General features: G+C 32.3%; 1 protein-coding gene across 1 annotated transcript; it reads left to right on the top strand.

The window, feature by feature from the left end:
* The first annotated feature begins 8,084 nt into the window (after nt 1-8,084).
* LOC143060683 (uncharacterized) lies at nt 8,085-17,669 on the top strand. The gene is made up of 3 exons (XM_076233625.1): nt 8,085-8,300; nt 11,347-11,456; nt 15,815-17,669. The coding sequence occupies exons 1-3, from the start codon at nt 8,085-8,087 to the stop codon at nt 17,667-17,669; spliced, it is 2,181 nt and encodes a 726-aa protein (XP_076089740.1).
* The last annotated feature ends 1,335 nt before the right edge of the window (nt 17,670-19,004 follow it).

The raw sequence follows: 19,004 nt of genomic DNA, 5'->3' as shown, positions 1-19,004 counted from the left end.
CGTTTTCAACATTCAACAAAAGAGGGACGAAAGATACCAAAGGGACAGTCAAACTCATAAATCCAAAACAAACTGACAACGCCATGGCTAAAAATGAAAAAGACAAACAGAAAAACAATAGTACACACGACACAACATAGAAAACTAAAGAATAAACAACACGAACCCCACCAAAAACTAGGGGTGATCTCAGGTGCTCCGGAAGGGTAAGCAGATCCTGCTCCACATGTGGCACCCGTCGTGTTGCTTATGTGATTACAAATCCGGTAAATAGTCTAATTCGGTAGGTCATATTCATGAAAGGGAAGGGGATTGTAGTTACGACGTAAGGAACATATCCGATATCATTTTTGAAACGGTTATTCCATAACGGTCAACCAACTCGTGATGGCGTCCGTAAAATTTACGAAGGGATGATTTCAACTTCACCATTTGGTACTCTTGGTTTAATAGCTTCCTTGTGAGCAGCAAACCTCTATCAAGAAAATCATGATAAGAAATGCAAGCACGGGAATATCGTATTAATTGGGAGATATATACCCCGTATGCAGGTGCTGCTGGAATGTTGCTACTTAGAAATGGAAAGTTCACAATTGGAAAGCTGAAATCATCTCTTTTGTCGTAAAGTTTTGTTTTCAACCGACCCTCATTGTCAATTTCTAGATGTAAGTCAAGATATGAAGCCGACTTAACTGTATCTGTAGTATCCTTTATCTCTAGTTCGATTGGATAGATGCGTTCCACATAGTCACCAAATTTTGAATTGTTTAGTGAAAGAACATCATCTTTATAGCGGAAAGTAGAGTTAAAGGATATTGCTAACTTCTTATCTTTCTTCCTAAGAAGTTCTTGCATGAAGTCAGCCTCATAATAATAAAGAAACAAGTCGGCGAGTAGAGGTGCACAGTTTGTTCCCATTGGAATGCCGACAGTCTGTTGAAAAACACGTCCTCCGAACGTAACAAATATGTTGTCAATCAAGAAATCAAGCATCTTGATAATATCAGTTTCAGAGAATTTATTGTTTGAATCAGAGTGATTCTTTACAAAGTAGGATTTATCCCTCCCTAAGACAAGATACTTGTATCTACGTTGGCCATTCTTTTTTATGAAGCAAAGTAATACCAACTCTTTCAATTTGTCTTTTAGTTTGAAATGTGGAATACTTGTGTACAGAGTAGAAAAGTCAAATGTTTAAAAAACAATCGTTTTCAACATTCGATTTTAACAACTTTCAACATTCGTTTTCAACATTCAACATTCGTTTTCAATATTCAACATTCGTTTTCAACATTCAACATTCGTTTTCAACATTCGATTTTCAACTTTCAACATTTGTTTTCAACATTCACATTCGTTTTCAACATTCAACAATCATTTTCAACATTCGATTTTAACAACTTTCAACATTCGTTTTCAACATTCAACAATCGTTTTCAACATTCGATTTTAACAACTTTCAACATTCGTTTTCAACATTCAACATTCATTTTCAACATTCGATTTTCAACTTTCAACATTTGTTTTCAACATTCACAATCGTTTTTAACATTCGTTTTCAACATTCAACATTCGTTTTCAACATTCAAAATTCGTTTTCAACATTCGAGTTTCAACATTAAACATTCGTTTTCAACATTAAACATTCGTTTCCAACATTCAACATTCGTTTTCAACATTCAACATTCGTTTTCAACATTCAACATTCGTTTTCAACATTCGATTTTCAATTTTCAACAGTCGTTTTCAAAATTCAACATTCGTTTTCAACATTCAACATTCTTTTTAAACATTCGAGTTTCAACATTAAACATTCGTTTTCAACATTAAACATTCGTTTCCAACATTCAACATTCGTTTTCAACATTCAACATTCGTTTTCAACATTCGATTTTCAATTTTCAACATTCGTTTTCAACATTCAACCTTTGGTTTTCAATTTCAACATTCGTTTTCGACATTTAACATTCGTTTTCAACATTCATCATTCGTTTCAACATTCAACATTTGTTTTCAATATTCACATTCAACATTCAAATTTTTTTAATTTTTTTTTCTGTTATCCGTTTTCAACATTCAACATACGATTTCAACATTCAACATTCGATTTTCAACTTTCAACATTCGTCTTCAACATTCAACATTCGTTTTCAATATTCAACATTCGTTTTCAACATTCGATTTTCACTTTCAACATTCGTTTTCAACATTCACATTCGTTTATCGTTTTCAACATTCGATTTTCAACTTTCAATATTTGTTTTCAACATTCAACATTCGTTTTCAACATTTATCATTCGTTTTCAATATTCAACATTTGTTTTCAACATTCAACATTCGTTTTCAATATTCAACATTCGTTTTCAACATTCAATTTTCGTTTTGAACATTCGATTTTCAACTTTCAACATTCGTTTTCAACATTCACATTTGTTTTCAACATTCAACAATCGTTTTCAACATTCGATTTTAACAACTTTCAACATTCGTTTTCAACATTCAACATTCGTCTTCAACATTCAACATTCGTTTTCAACATTCAACATTCGTTTTCAACATTCGATTTTCAACTTTCAACTTTCAACATTCGTTTTCAACATTCAACATTCGTTTTCAACATTCAACATTCGTTTTCAACATTTGATTTTCAACTTTCAACATTCAACATTCGTTTTCAACATTCAACATTCGTTTTCAACATTCGAGTTTCAACATTAAACATTCGTTTTCAACATTAAACATTCGTTTCCAACATTCGACATTCGTTTTCAACATTCAACATTCGTTTTCAACATTGGATTTTCAATTTTCAACATTCGTTTTCAACATTCAACATTCGGTTTTCAACTTTCAACATTTGTTTTCGACATTCAACATTTGTTTTCAACATTCAACATTCGTTTTAACATTCAACATTCGATTTCAATATTCACATTCAACATTCAATTTTTTTTCTTTTATCCGTTTTCAACATTCAACATACGATTTCAACATTCAACATTCGATTTTCAACTTTCAACATTCGTTTTCAACATTCAACATTCGTTTTCAATATTCAACATTCGTTTTCAAATTCGATTTTCACTTTCAACATTCGATTTCAACATTCACATTCGTTTTCAACATTCAACAATCGTTTTCAACATTCGATTTTCAACTTTCAACATTTGTTTTCAACATTCAACATTCGTTTTCAACATTTATAATTCGTTTTCAGCATTCGATTTTCAACATTCAACATTCGTTTGCAACATTCAACATTCGTTTGCAATATTCAACATTCGTTTTCAACATTCGATTTTCAACTTTCAACATTCATTTTGAACATTTAAAATTTTTTTACAATATTCAACATTCGTTTTCAACATTCAACATTCGTTTGCAACATTCAATATTCGTTTTCAACATTCGATTTCAATATTCAACATTCGTTTTCAACATTCAACATCCGTTTTCAACATTCGATTTTCAACTTTCAACATTCGTTTTGAACATTTAAAATTTGTTTTCAATATTTAACATTCGTTTTCAATATTTTATTTAAGACTTTAATGAGTTGTTTTCAACATTCAACGCTCGATTTTAACATTCAACATTTGTTTTGAAATACGGTGATAAAGTAATCAAAGACTTTCAAATTACATTGTTTATATATTTGATAAAGAATAAATTGTTACATTTAGATATTAAACAAATCACAAATTTAAATTGTACAGTATAATATTACATAAAGATGGTACAAAAAATTAGATTGATTACATGACACTCACAAGGGAAGTAATTACTTTTAAAACTGACAAAAAAAAACTAGGCCGTTAAACTTAAAGTATAAATGCACAGGTCAGAGGTTGTCAGATCAACATTATTTTAATCGGAGATAATGTCGACGGATGCAAAAGTCTTTTTCAATCTAAATAATAAGGGTGCGTGATCTTAACTTTTAGGTTTGGAGAGGATCTAAGATGATAAGACATAACAGTGACTTTCCTCTATTACAATTAAAGCATACCTATATTTTTGGCGAGGGTAAAGCTAAAAGACCCCAGAAGAATTGGAAAAAATTACGCAAAATCTTGCATTCGGAAAGTTTCTTTCGGACCCTCTCTAAATCTAAAGCGCAAGTTTTGTTTAATTTTTTTTTTTATATTGTAGTCTCGGAGCAAAATATATAGATACAGTGTAAGACTTTAAGAATTTACATATAGGACTATATAGGAACAATATCAAAAGACATATGTAGGATAAAGAAAAAAAACTTGTAATCCACATAGTCAAGTGTATGGCTATGGTTAGTTTAAACATATTCATTTATAGTGGATTGAAAATTTTCTCCCCGGACCGGGGATCGAACCAGGAACCTTTTGAGTTTGTAGTCCGATGCACTAACCTATGTGGCTATTGTATAATGGGTATAAATAGAATATATTATGTCAATGTCTATTTCAAAATATTTGGTGTTGCACAAATAATTCCCTGAACACTTGACAAGAAAAGCGACGACTTCAAATGATTGCCTTTTTCGTTGCATTACACAAAAATAAAAAATTAAGAAAACATTATTTGAACTCGTCGCTTTTCTTGTCAAGTGTTCACGGAATTATTTGCGCAACACCAAATATTTTAAAATAGACATTGACATAATACAATTTGAAGCACATTTCCAATAGACGTAAAAAGAAAAGTTACAGGTTAATAGTAAAATACCTTGAAGTAAATCTACTGATCTCAGTATCGGCAGTAATAAGTACGGTACACAAAATAATAGAAAACTGAAAATGTACCTTTGGTAAAATGTGTAAAGAAGACCAGACACTGCAATGTCTATCATAAATAAATCAGAAACAAACAAGATATTTTGTCAATAGTCATGGCAGTATTAACTGAATATTATAAATCATATACATTTGTACATGTACAATTAATATTTACAACATATTCCACGCGACTTTGCATACATAACATTCTTATTATGTAAAAATAAAAGAAGATAAAATATATATTATAATACATTTATGGTAAAATATGCATTCATTTAGCCTTTTGACACAAAAGTTCAGGTCTAAGTATAATTTAAAAAAAAAATAAGAAAATTATAACTTATTTAGATATAAATTGAATTTCCGTCCGATTTCTTTCAAATACTTTGGAGAATCAGCTATGAATTCAAAGGTAACAATGTTATGCTTTTATTTTTATTTTCAAATTTAAAGATTATGCGACATAGAAATGTCTAAATAGGTTATATAATTTTGTTTGCCTCCGTAGCAATGTCGACCAATAGGAATCACTACCTTTCTTGTGGCTTCAAAGAGGTCTTCCGTTATTTCTTATTAGCTCTTGAATATAGAATAAAATACCTTTGAATACAATATGGCTTGTGTTACCGCTAAACCCTTAATTCATTTAAAACTTTATATCTCCAAACGTCGTAGTACATAAACCAGTATGGACATTTTTTGGTGTGTGTGTCTATAAAATGCAAAATACACTTTTTTTTACTATTTTTTTTTTATCAAGTTACAAATAAAAGAAAGTTAACAAACGAAACTGACAGGTTTGTATCAACCAGTCGTATTGTTTTTCTGGAATCGTAGTCTGATCAATGTCCTCGACTATCGACTAACTACTCGTGTGGACAAACGATACAACAGTAGTTGTTACAAGCCTTTCTTTTGTTTTATTACTTAATAATAACTATTTACAAACATTTCCAATCGACTTAATAACATCCTTACTGAATAGAAAAAGTACAATACAGTATCAATACATAGTTGGTAAAATATGCATTCATTTAGCCCTTTGATACAAAACAAAATCAGTGGAAAGTATTATACTTTAAGTTACCTCATTAATATATAAATGTTATTGCCATTTTATTTCATTCTATCACATCGAGAATCAACCATGAATTCAAAGGTGACAATGTTAGTCTTTTTCTTTTTCTTTTAATATTTTAAACAGTGTGTGCCAAACACATGTTTGAACAGTTGTTGTTATATTGTTTGCCTTCGTTAAACTCTTTATTTGACTCATATATCAATGTTAATATACTACCGGTATTACTATTAACTACAAAAACTTTTTTGTTGACATCATTGTCAAATTAACTATCAGCCACAACTTGTTTTGGTGGCGTCTTTGTTAGATTTATTTGTTTACTTGTTTGAAATTTTTAGTTAGCTGTGTTGTATGTCTGTAAAGTATATTGACACACTTTTGGTTTCTGTATCGCAATTATTACCACATTAACCTTATATGTCTGTAGGGTTCGCTTACTAAATTTTGTCAATATAAACAACGGTCATACAAATAGGGCTGAGCAAGCCATAAAACCAAGTTGAACTCGTCATTTTTTACGAAAATGTCTGTACCAAGTCAGAAATATGACAGTCGGTTTCGATCCGTTCCGATGGTTAATAACATTCGATGTTGTTCATTTGTATGGACTTTTTTTGCATTTTCATTATAGTTTATTTCTGTAATTTTGTTATACATTTTTTCGTGGCAATGTCGACACATAGGAATCACTACCCTCATTTCTAACTAGTAATTAAATATACGGATAAGGTATACTACCATTAATATAAAATAAACTACCCTTAGATATTAAAGAAAGAAACAACAGTTTAATTTGGATGATACATTTCTTGCGAAGAAAAATTCCAAGGCAATCAAATATACAAACTTGTATGACGAAGTGAATAGCTTAATTCTTTTGAAACTTTGACCTCTGTTGTTTCTTTTATTAAAAAGTCACCGACTATAGCACATTACCAATTTTAACGTCAGAGAATGAACAAATACCAGTAGCAGACAACACCAATCTTTCAAAATAGTCTTGCGTAAAAACGAGCCCATCCACTAAAACACATTTGTCAGCCTATTTCTACGTCACCGATATGTAACAAAGTAGTCAGCAATAATTTTACTTGGACACAGCATATAATCCTTTGTGTCTTCGGAGGTGTCGTTCTTTATTTCGAATTGCCCCTTTTAAAATAAAATGAACTGTAGTATCCCTAAATTTAAAATAAATAAACTTGCAAACAAACAAAGAATTGCACATCGGTTCATTTGGGTTGATCATCCATTATCTTCCAACACATACCATCTTGTAGTTTTGATGACGTATACAATTTATTTCTTTTAAAACCTTGTTACCTGTTTTCTTTTAGAGAATTTAAAAGATATATCCTATCACCCATTTTTTTGTTAGAAATGAATGATTAACAGCGACAGGCGACAAACATCTTCTTTGGAAAGTTGGCGTCTTAACGACAATGTCTCGAATTTCAATGAACATATACCTGAATACAGACAACATAAATTCCGTCAAAGCTTTTACTGTATTGTATAGAAATATGGAGGTCATATTGGAATTAGGATTCCACCTGCATGATGAGGAAATTTATGTCCAAGGCAAGCATAATCAAGATCTTGAACGAGCTAAAAAAGATATTTCCGTTTGATTACTTAAATCGGGGATAAATTCTTTGGAGTTGTATATCATATTGAAGATCAACAATGCAAGTGCTGTAAAGTACACATTTAACATCATATTTAAAAGATACTAAACAGTAAATAAACAACAAAATATCGCTGTTATATAAATATAAATATTCGAATAAAAACAGTATACAAAATCTTTCGTTAAATATTGATTTGTGGTATTTAGCTAGATATTTAATGTTGAGTTAAGTTTTTATCTTTCAATATTTTCACAGACGAATTGCATTCTGATTTCACTATTGGTTTGTGTGATTTGTGATATTAAACGAACATCGATTCCAATAAGTCTAAGACGATGTTTACAAACGAGAGATCGAAACTTTCCTATGACAGATGAACAAATTAGCACGACTTGTTTGTTAGAATTTCTATGGTTGAATCGACAAATATGTGACAAAGTGTCTAAACAAACATTAAATTGGCTTGAATCACTTGTTGAAAAATCACAGCAGCAATTAAGGTTGACGCCAGTACATGCAAGCGGTCAATCAATTACAAGATCTGAACCACAAACTACAATAATGTTACAATCACAAACTTCAACATCGACACCACTTTTAGCAACTTCACCGACAATGTCCACCAAAAGGCACATGAAACAACTAGTAACACCAAACACAACCTCTCAACCACAATCATCAACGACCACCTCTCAACCACTATTGTCAACAGCAACGTCCCAATCACAAACGACAGGGTCGCAACTACGGCAGCGCAAAGAGTACAGAATGCTTACTGACCAGGAAAGGGATGCTTATCATAGGGCCATTAACGACCTAAAATCAGATACTGTAAGTACCAAATTCGAGACTGAGTAAAAGGTGGAATTTATTTCACTTCTTTTTTGTATATTTACAAGATTTCTCAATTGTCATAAAAAAAAATATCTTTAAACTCCAAACCTTACCTCAAGCTTCAGAATTAAGGTTGATGCAGTTTTATCCTTCTGAAGTAGTAAATTCAGGTACACATGGAACCCCGATGACTTTATAATTCATGATGATTTGCTTTAATTCTATGATATATTTTGTCTTTATTATTTTTTCATGTTTATGTTAACTATGCTATATATGTTCATCAGAAATAAAATTTAGCTACGCTATCAAATAAAATATAAGGTGGCAACCCAGTTGAAGAAAGTCAGACAATGCAAACAAAGTCATCATAGTTACCTAGCTTACACCAGTTTACGCCAGACTCGTATGCAAAAGGCTCATCAATGACACTTGAATCAAAAAGGTTGACGAAGCATCAAAAGTACGACAGGTTTTACTAAATATAGCTAAGGGTAACTATTCCTGAAATTAAAAACCCTTCCTTTTTTACAAATACGAAGTTTGATTATCAGATAATTGATCATAGTTATGACCATATCAGTCATAATTCATGCCAACAAAGAAGGGCTGACTACTGGCCTGGTGATACCCTTCAGTGCCATCGAAGCAGTGTTTGTAAAAAAAAGTGTTTGGATGTTCATACAAAAAAAAGAACAGAAAAAAAAACAGTTCACAAAATATTATCTTTGAAAGTAATTCACAGTAAACAAAAAATTTAGCAAAACTAAACCAACAAGAACTTGGCTTAGCGTCAGCCTTTTCTGTTCCACTAATGATGATTATATTGAATAACAAAAAAGGTATTTTTAAACAGAGTTACAGACATTATAAATACTCTTAAACAAAACCACGAATAATAAGTTTGGTTGTCGTTCCCCTTCTTATCCATTACAATTATAATTACTTTTAAGGATCATAACATTTAATACCTCTGAATTCATTTGAGTGGCAGTTTCACAGAAAAGCCTATTTATGTACCCAATTTACTGACATATTCCCGACGATTATTGTTCTTCTTTGTAAAGCACATACACCATAGACAGGTTGATCGAAGAGTAGGTACTATAATGGTTCATTTTCTTGTAAAAAACATTTAACTTTAGGAAACTAATGAATGTATCATTTCCTGTTGATTGAGGTCTTTCATTATTTGTTACGTTCACTTCTGAGTGAGATATTCTTCATTTTCGAAAGGGTTTTTAAATACCGTGTAGCGGTTTATTTTCGTGGGTGTGAAATTTGGCGATGTAGAGGCAACAAAGTATACGAAAAACTTTGGCCTATTCTTATTTTGACGGATTCTTTAATCCCAATGAAATATTTTGGTGGATACTAAAATGGTTTCAGTTAAAAAAAATTGTAAACATTCATAAGTGTCTATTGTTATGGTTAAATTAATGTTTTAGCTGCATGACGCTTTTTGATTAGATTTTGATACAGCTATAGCTAGTTAATAAAACTAGAGGCTCTCAAGAGCCTGTGTCACTCACCTTGGTGCATATTAAACAATTGACGCAGATAAATTCATGACGAAATTGTGTTTTGGTGATCGTGTTTGTAGATCTTACTTTACTGTACATTCTTGTTGCTACAATTATCTCTATCTATAATGAACTTGGCCCAGTAATTACAGTGGAAAATATATTCTAAAAATTTACAAAAAAATTATGAAAATTGTTAAAAAATGACTATAAAGGGCAATAACTCCTTAAGGGGTAAACTGACAATTTTGGTCAAGTTGACTTATTTGTAGATCTTACTTTGCTAAACATTATTGCTGTTTACAGTTTATCTCTATCTATAATAATATTCAAGATAATAACCAAAAACAGTAAAATTTCCTTAAAATTACCAATTTAGGGGCAGCAACCCAACAACGGGTTGTTCGATTCATCTGAAAATTTCAGGGCGGATAGATCTTGACCTGATAAACAATTTATCCCATTTCAGATTTGCTCTAAATGCTTTGGTTTCAGAGATATAAGCCAAAATCTACATTTCGCCCCTATGTACTATTTTTAGCCATGGCGGCCATCTTGGTTGGTTGGCCGGGTCACCGGACACATTTTTTAAACTAGATTTTTCGCGCAGCTTTAAATTACATTTGCGCGCATTTATTTGACAGGTAAACTCATGTAAACGCAGGTAATAATACTTATTTGCCTATTAATTTATTCTCATTTTACAAGTACTTCAAATACCATTTCTGTTAGTTTAAGTCTCCTGCTCACCAACGAGGAATCCTAGAAAAGTATACGGATAAAAATGTAAACTAAAATAAAAAGGGATTTATCACGATCACTTTATATTTTGTTTTAAATTTCAAAATAAACAATATGAAAGTTGAGGTGTTTTTAGGATCTTTCATTTCTTTTATTTTTCAAACACTGATCCGAGGAACGGGGAAAATTGATAGTTTCAGAAAAGCTTTAGATATTAGAAAGTACCGACGTATGCATACATTTTCGCGGAATATAATTTCGCGATTAACCTCACACGCAAAAAAAAGCGAAAATAACCCACTATACAGTAGTTGTTGATGCAAAGAAATATTTAAACCGTAATTTTTCATGTAAAAAAAATTAGTTTAAAGTGATAAATTACTTAAAAAATCTTATGGTTGCAATAATGACTCACAACTATTTAAAAATTAACGAATAACTAATTACAATTGTCATGGGAAGTCATTCTAATGTTTTCAATCATCAACTGTTATGTTGTGTGTTTGTTGATTGTGCAAATACATCTTAGAAACAGTCTTTTCTTACTATCCTTTTGGTCTATAGGGTTTAATTTTATCTAAAATACAATTAAATTAAAAATATAGTTCATATGCATAATCAATGAAATTGTGAATGAAAAAGGGGAATGTTTCAAAGAGACAACAGCCCGAAAAAAGAGCAGAAATCAGTTTGAAAGCATTTCGTATATTCACTACGTCTTTTTTTTTTAACTATTTAACAGCTCTGAACTGTTGATCAATATACATGTAATTTTTCAGAGCGTATCGCCAAATAAATATGATGCTCTCGCTGAACATCACCAGCTGACATCAACGACAGCTCATGGCGGTGCAGCTTTTGTCGGTTGGCACAGATATTACCTTCTTCTGTAAGTATTTCTTTTATATATCGGAAATTTATATACCTAAACAATAAATGATTCCTTTTTGTTCGAATATGTTACACATGAAACATTAAATCAAGATATTTTGTAAAACGTTTGAAAAAATAATCTTTTTTGTAAAATACTCGTAAGATTCAGGTATTTAAAATACATATTGACCAGTTTTTCAGAGATTTTACAAAATGCCTTGAACAAATTTAAGGCCTTTTTTATGAAATGCCTGGAATTAGTATACAGAATGAATTAATATTTAGAAATCTTCCTAAAAACTGAGTCACAAAAAGTATTGAACAACCGAGAAAATTTTCATAATTAATATGATTAATGAATTCAGTCATTTTTAAACTTAAAACAAATTCTGCTGATTATTTACAATTCCTACAAAATACGACAAATATTTGTTATTTCATATAAATGTGTTGATGGTACATAGTTGTTCTAGTTTTTGTTGTTGTATAGACATCGTTAAGTCTGTTTTAAAACCACATACGGTGGAAACCGAGCTATTACACTTTAAGCTTTGTCAATACTTTTTCTGGTAAAACATTGAACGCTTAAACATCATGGGCTTTCAAAAATAGCACTCAAATAGATACTTTTTTTGCATGTCTTCCCATAAGGTTCCAAATATCATTAGATTGATGAGGTTTTTATACATATGTTGGTTTATTCAAGTTAAGATTGTAAAGACCCAAGAATTCCTCTGAGGCTATGACGATGAGAATAATTATATCTGTGCATCACAACCAAACATGACCAATGATATGGGTCTCCGTAAATACCTGTGAAGTTTTGTTCATTACTTTTTTTATCCCGAACATTCCCTGATTTATTGAAAATTCGTATTAATCTCAACAAATTGTCTGTTCAGTATAAGATAAGTAAAAAGACCAGACAATTTATCAAAACTTAGGCAAACGTATGGTGCTAGTAGAGGATAGCAATTATACATTAACAACTGAGATACATATAATACACTAAACAATATCTTGCAAAGAAAATTAGTAATGATTCATGCTTTTCGTCACTGCATTCACAATCAGCGAGTCTCGCTCCTATTTATTTTTACTGGGAAATCATTTAATCTTTACTTAATCTGCAAAGTTAAGTAAATGATCTTGTCTGACCAGACTTTTGAAAATGTTGCAACTGTCGAAAAGAGGAAATGCACTGAATCTGATGCATTTATAGATATAATGGTTTTTTTTTATTTTTGATTGGAAAAAAGGAACCGTTCAAATATTTGCCTGCTCGGGAAAAGGAAATTATTATATTAAATTAACATAAGAGCAATGCAGTGACAAAAACATACTATTTTATCAGCTCAGTTCGTTATTCTAAATGTTAACACCTGTTCCGTTAAATAGTACAAACGCAGAATCATTTTCGTTATTTGATCGAAGAAGAATTATAACAGTTTTCTTGTTTTACCCACAATCTTTTTGGAATATTTGATTTTACTTCAATCAAATTCATGTTAATTACTTAACCCGCCAATGTTTCAAAAGTTGAATGTCAGCACTTGAACTTTGTCGTTTTTATTGCTCTTTTTATGTTTAAATAAGGATTGATACCACTGCAGGTGTCGAATTTCGCGATTATGGGGCAACAAAGTATACGAACAATTTTGGAGGTTTTTATTTAGGCGGATTCTATAATCCCAGTTCAATATTTTAGGGATACTAAGGTTCCAACTACCTCAGACAAAGTTGACTTTAGATGAATTTGGCTATCAGTTTTAGGTATTTTTGTCATTTAGCTCTTCAACGGTTTCGGTATTTATCGTCCTCGGATTTCAAATGTTTGGCTTTGAGTGTTCCCGATGAAGGTAAATCCAGAAAAGCGCTTCGGACGCATTGAAATTATTAAACGTGTTGTTTTCAATTTTTTACTTCACTGGGTCGATACCTCTACTGGAGTACTATCAGTCCCCGAGAGTATCATCAACTCAGTAGTCAGCACTTCGGTACTGACATGATTTAACAAACTTTTCTGAAATTGTCCGTTTATAAATTTTGAAATTATTTAGAAACTAAGGTTTCAACTCCCTCAGGCAAAGTTGACTTTAGAAGAATTTGCTATCAATTTTAGGTATTTTTGTCAAACAGCTCTTCAACGGTTTCGGTACTTATACTTCCTATGATTTCAAATGTTTAGCTTTGAGCGTTCCTGATGAAGGTAAATCCAGAAAAGCGCTTCGGACGCATTAAAATTATTAAACGTGTTGTTTTCAATTTTTTAATTGTCTGCTGTTAAAACGTTGTAAACATTGACAAACAAGTGTCTATTGTTACGGTTAAATGATTGTTTTACGTCCATGAAGTATGATATTATTACGTGAGTATTTCTGTATTGGCTTTGTTATTGGTCCGAGGCTTGCTGTATTGGCTTGAGGCGAAGCCGAAGTCCAATACAGCTGTCCGAGGACCAATAACAAGGTCAATATAGAAATACACGTAATAGTATCTTTATTAATTAACTACGGTGTTGCAATATTTATTTTTTTTCATTTCACGAGATAAACATATTTAGGTTGCACTTTGTAAATACAGCTGTTTCTCAAAACACGCCTCTTTTGGGGAGATCTTGAATATTCATAGAAAATTAATTTTTTTTACATACTGGTTCCAAGTTATGCTCTCTGTGTTCCATCTCACAGAGACATAACTTGGGAATGTTACCAGTACATTTACATGTGCATATTGTTTACATTGAGATCTGTGGTAATTAACCTTTCATTCGAGGTAGGAGTAGTTAAGAAAATTAGTGTTAGTTTAAACTCAGGTTTAAGTTCAGGGCATATAAACGTTGAAAATATGCCGCACAGCCCTTTATTTTGACCTTTGAAAAAAATTGTGGTGCAAATGAACTTTCAATTCTAGGATAAGATTTTTTTCAAAACTTCATAGTAAAAGTGGTACAGTTTGAGCCGTATAAGGAGATCCTATGGGAAATTGCATTGTCAATATTTACAGAAATGCAACCTATACCTTGAGGTGGAACTATATATATCCAAATCTCAGTTTCTTTTCATAAGATGCAATATCTAATGATCCGGTGCCGTTTCCAGGTGTCTTCAGCATTTTCTCATCTGATGAATTTTTCTACCATTTCCATTTACTATAAAGTGTTACAACTTAAATTTAGACGCAACACATAAATTAATAATTAGAAAGATACTGCAATTGCATGTGTTATGCAGAAACAAATTGAATATATTAGAAAAAAAATAATGTAGGAGTTGAAAATGATACAGCTATCCATAAGCCAAATGACCAAATAACGAAGATTTCCACAATTACAGAATGCATATGCCTGGTTCGGATTTAAAAATAAGTGAGTTTACTAAACATGAAAAGCAAAAGTAAACAGTAAATCGATTTGTACCATCGTGAAAATATCTGCTCGTTCCCCAAACCTGAAATAATTCCACCGTCTGCCTTCAAAATGCTTATCAAATGAATGTGACCGTCTTCAGCCTAAAATATATGTCATACTGAACGTTTCAGTATGTTTATGGTAGGTAAATGAAAACTGCGTCTTTCAAACAACTGTTTACTTTCAGTTTGCGTTTATCATGACTTTCGATCTAAAAGCTACAATGAAAAGACGTTCCAAAATCCTGTATTGGCCGGATTAGAACTCGGCCAATACAGAAAGAAAATCTATATTGGCCGAGTTTACACCTTATATTGCACAGGCAGTTTTCATCATATTAAGTCCAATAACAGTGTAGTTAATTAATAATATTATTTATCGCTTATATTTTGTTAAAGGTAATCAATAGAAACCGGTACTTAGATATTTGTCACATGTATTCAAACTACTTGTAAATGAAACGGTTGGTTAGTTATGAAGTTGACCGGACCTTTGATATACTAATTAGTTTATAAAATTATCATTATTAACTTGCAACTCTAAAATAATTTGACACTTACCAATAAGGATAAAATACCTGAAAAGTACCGTACACTCTTATATAATCAACTATTGGTATTATGTAACCAATTAACTAATTAACGCATGCCAGTCAGTAAACAAAGGACTTTTGCATGTATGTTGTTAAAACTATCGTAAACCATAAATGATCAGAAGAACGAGAAAAAATAGATGGTTTAAAAACGCTTTACGAACGTATGAATATTTTTGCGGAACTATTTCGCGATTTTCCCTTACACGCCATAATAAGCGAAATTAAATACCCCACGAAATGACCTGTTATACAGTATGTTTATGTAATTCTTTTCTATTTATTTTTTACTATAAATCGGATAGAACGCATACAAAGAATTGCAAATACTTCGAATTCAATTATAAAATTTCTCTTTTTGTATCAAATTTAGGTATGAACTCGCTTTGCAAGAAAAGAATCCAAATGTCATGCTACCCTATTGGGATTCCACTTTAGATAGTTCGATGGATACTCCGACGGATACTGTTATTTTTACCGATAAGTTTCTTGGAAATGCATATGGCACTGTAACTTCAGGACCATTTGGAGATTGGGGCCAAAAAATTCAACGATCCCTTCACACTGATACATCGTATCTAATTACGAAAAATGAATTGAATTTGTTAATTAATTTCAGTAATGACCAGCGAGAATTCGTGAGTACTTTAGAAATGCACCATAACGGCCCACATAATTGGATAGGAGGCACTATGGTAGATGTAGACCAAGCTCCTTTTGATCCTATTTTTTACATGCATCATGCCTTCATTGATTGTATATGGGAGCGTTATAGAGTACTTGAGAAACAAAAGGGTAAAAATCCTGAGATCTACCCTAGTGTAAGTTCCAATAATCTGGCGCACCAATCAACTAGCTTTATGGTAAATCTGCCTCCTTTCAATAATGTTAAGCTCACGAATGCAGATGGATATAAAAACTTCTGGACAGAGGATTATTACTCTTGTGCACCTCAACCATTGTGTAGTGCACAAAATCCAGAATGTGGATCAAAGTGGCTTGAATGTGACATATTTACAGAAAAATGTGTTTCTAAAGGATCTGAAGCTGCCTTGCCGCGCGTTACTTCTTCCGATGTTTTCCTAGTAAAGAATACACGAGATCAAACAACTTCAACCACTCAGGCTTTCCCTGTTCTGTCGACCACTCAAGCTTCCACTGTTCTGTCAACCCCTCAGGCTTTCTCTGTGCTGTCGACCACTCAAGCTTCCACTGTTCCGTCAATCACTCAGACTTTGGTGTTTATGACATCAACATCTCCAGGACCATTAGGACATGGCCAAGGGTTTGATGCTATAATCAGTCAGCCAAAAAGCAAAAGACGAAAAATTACAGCTCAGGAGTTTTTCTCTGCACTAAAAACATTGAAGAAGCAGCAACCTGCCACTTTTGCAGACACGCCTAGGCTTCGAATCAAACGTAGTATGAAAAGACAACCTGTACAACATGGCCGTAATGGAATACCCGGAAGATCTCGTCCTACCTCTGACCATAATAAGCAACAGTTTCATACTAGAACGCCTAGTGTTAATGGATTGAAAATACCAACATTTCAGAAACCATGTGGCGGAAATCCGATACAGAACTCCTTTAGAATGGATTGCAAAGAAGGAACAGATTTATGGGTATTTGTTCCAATCAAAGTTGTCAATCTACGACATGGTGATATAATGTATTCGTCATATCCAGTAAGTTTGGAAGGACATAAACTGAATAATACCGATGTGTTTTCTGTTGGACAGCAATTATTATTTGCATCTAACTTACAATCCGAAGCACGTTCAAAACATAAGCCATGCAGATACGATAAATCTGGTTTGTTTAAAGTGAAAATATCCTCTTATGGCTTAAATTACTATGGTATTTACGAAGATACAGTCTTTTTAGACAACAGACGCACAGTTTCAACTGAAATTTCATATCTCGGGGTCAGAAATCCCGAACAAAGAGCGACGAGAGTTTTCGTCACTGCTGTTGATGAATGTGGAATTGCTTGTCAGCCGATGATGATAAGACGGGGTAATCGAAAGCGTCATTTCATTCGATATAGGAAAACTCCTGGAGCTATTGAAATAACAACAAAGGGCCATCCGTATCATGGCAATACATATAGAGGAGCTGAGTCATTGGTGTGGAAAGCAGACCCATTTTCTGTTCCCCAACCAGATGAAAATCAGATTCCGATTGTCTTTGTTTGTGATTATAGAAATAAAAATCCATGGTCTTGAATAAATATAGCAGGTTTTGTTTATGTTATACGTTTAACATGATCAACACAATGGGTGCCACATGTGGAACAGGATCTGCCTACCATTACCGAACACCTGTGATCACCCCCAGTTTTTGGTGGGTTCGTGTTGCTTAGTCTTTAGTTTTCTATGTTGTTAAAAATTCAATATTCTTTATCATTTATTATTTTTTTCATTTATAGTTTTATAGTCAAAATGGACGACTGGCATACTTTAAATTAGTTATCAAGGTACCGAGGTTATAATTTAATTTGCCAGACGCGCGTTTCGTCTTCATAAGACTCATCAGTGACGCTCATATCAAAATAGTTATAAAACAAGAACAAAGTCGAAGAGCGTTGAGGGTCCAAAATTCCAAAAAGATGTCACGGTCAATTACGGCTAAGGTAATCTATGCCTGGGATAAGAAAATCTTAAGTTTTTCGAAAAATACAAAGTTTTGTAAACAGGAAATTTATAGAAATGACCACATAATTGATATTCATGTCAACACCGGAGTGTTGACTATTGGGCTGGTGATACCATCGGGGATGAAACGTCCACCAGCAGTGGCATCGACCCAGTGGTGTAAATAGTTATGAGGGGTACCAGGATTATAATTTAGTACGCCAGACGCGCGTTTCGTCTACATAAAACTCATCAGTGACGCTCATATCAAAAACGTTATAAAGCCAAACTAGTACAAAGTTGAAGAGCATTGAGAATCCAAATTTCCAAAAAGTTGTGCCAAATACGGCTAAGGTAATATATGCCTGTGTTTATATTTGGTGACTTTTAAGAACAACTGGATAGATAATACTGATGTAGAATGGTTTCGTCCCCAGAGATATCACCAATCCAGTAAGATTTTTTGTGTTTCTTTGGTTCTTATAACGTGACTCTGTACTTTAGAAGATCCCGTCAATATGATATTGTTCTATTATATGTCATTATGATATATTTCTATTATGAATTAGTAAATACGTTGAACCACAAACGTCAAAATTATTCAATCGCGTAGTGGAATGAACTATTTGTGGATTCTTATAAATTCTATATTACTTTTTGACTATTTTAAATCTCGGTCTATTTCTGAAATTAATTCTTACGTACTATGATTTTTAAACCCTGTATGCTTCTTCTTCTTCTGTTTGTATTATACTTCCATTAAGGAACACCAAGAATTTCTTGTAACACTTTAAACATATATACACTATATACACAGGTTCTCCATAGGTCCTCTCAAGGAAATATGTACATGTATACACGACCTATACTACTCTTTAAAGTCTAAAGCTGGTCTCAACACTATAGATAAAGTTTATAGAAAAAAAG

Source organism: Mytilus galloprovincialis, chromosome 1 (assembly GCF_965363235.1).
Source record: "Mytilus galloprovincialis chromosome 1, xbMytGall1.hap1.1, whole genome shotgun sequence".
Lineage (NCBI taxonomy): Eukaryota > Metazoa > Mollusca > Bivalvia > Mytilida > Mytilidae > Mytilus > Mytilus galloprovincialis.
This window is presented reverse-complemented; position numbering and strand designations above follow the sequence as displayed.

Excerpts from the sequence above, each read along its gene's own strand:
- LOC143060683 (XM_076233625.1), top strand. The coding sequence starts at position 8,085 with ATGTCCACCAAAAGGCACATGAAACAACTAGTAACACCAAACACAACC. Across the intron at positions 8,301-11,346 it reads ACGACCTAAAATCAGATACT|AGCGTATCGCCAAATAAATA; the intron begins GTAAGTACCAAA and ends GTAATTTTTCAG. Across the intron at positions 11,457-15,814 it reads CACAGATATTACCTTCTTCT|GTATGAACTCGCTTTGCAAG; the intron begins GTAAGTATTTCT and ends TATCAAATTTAG.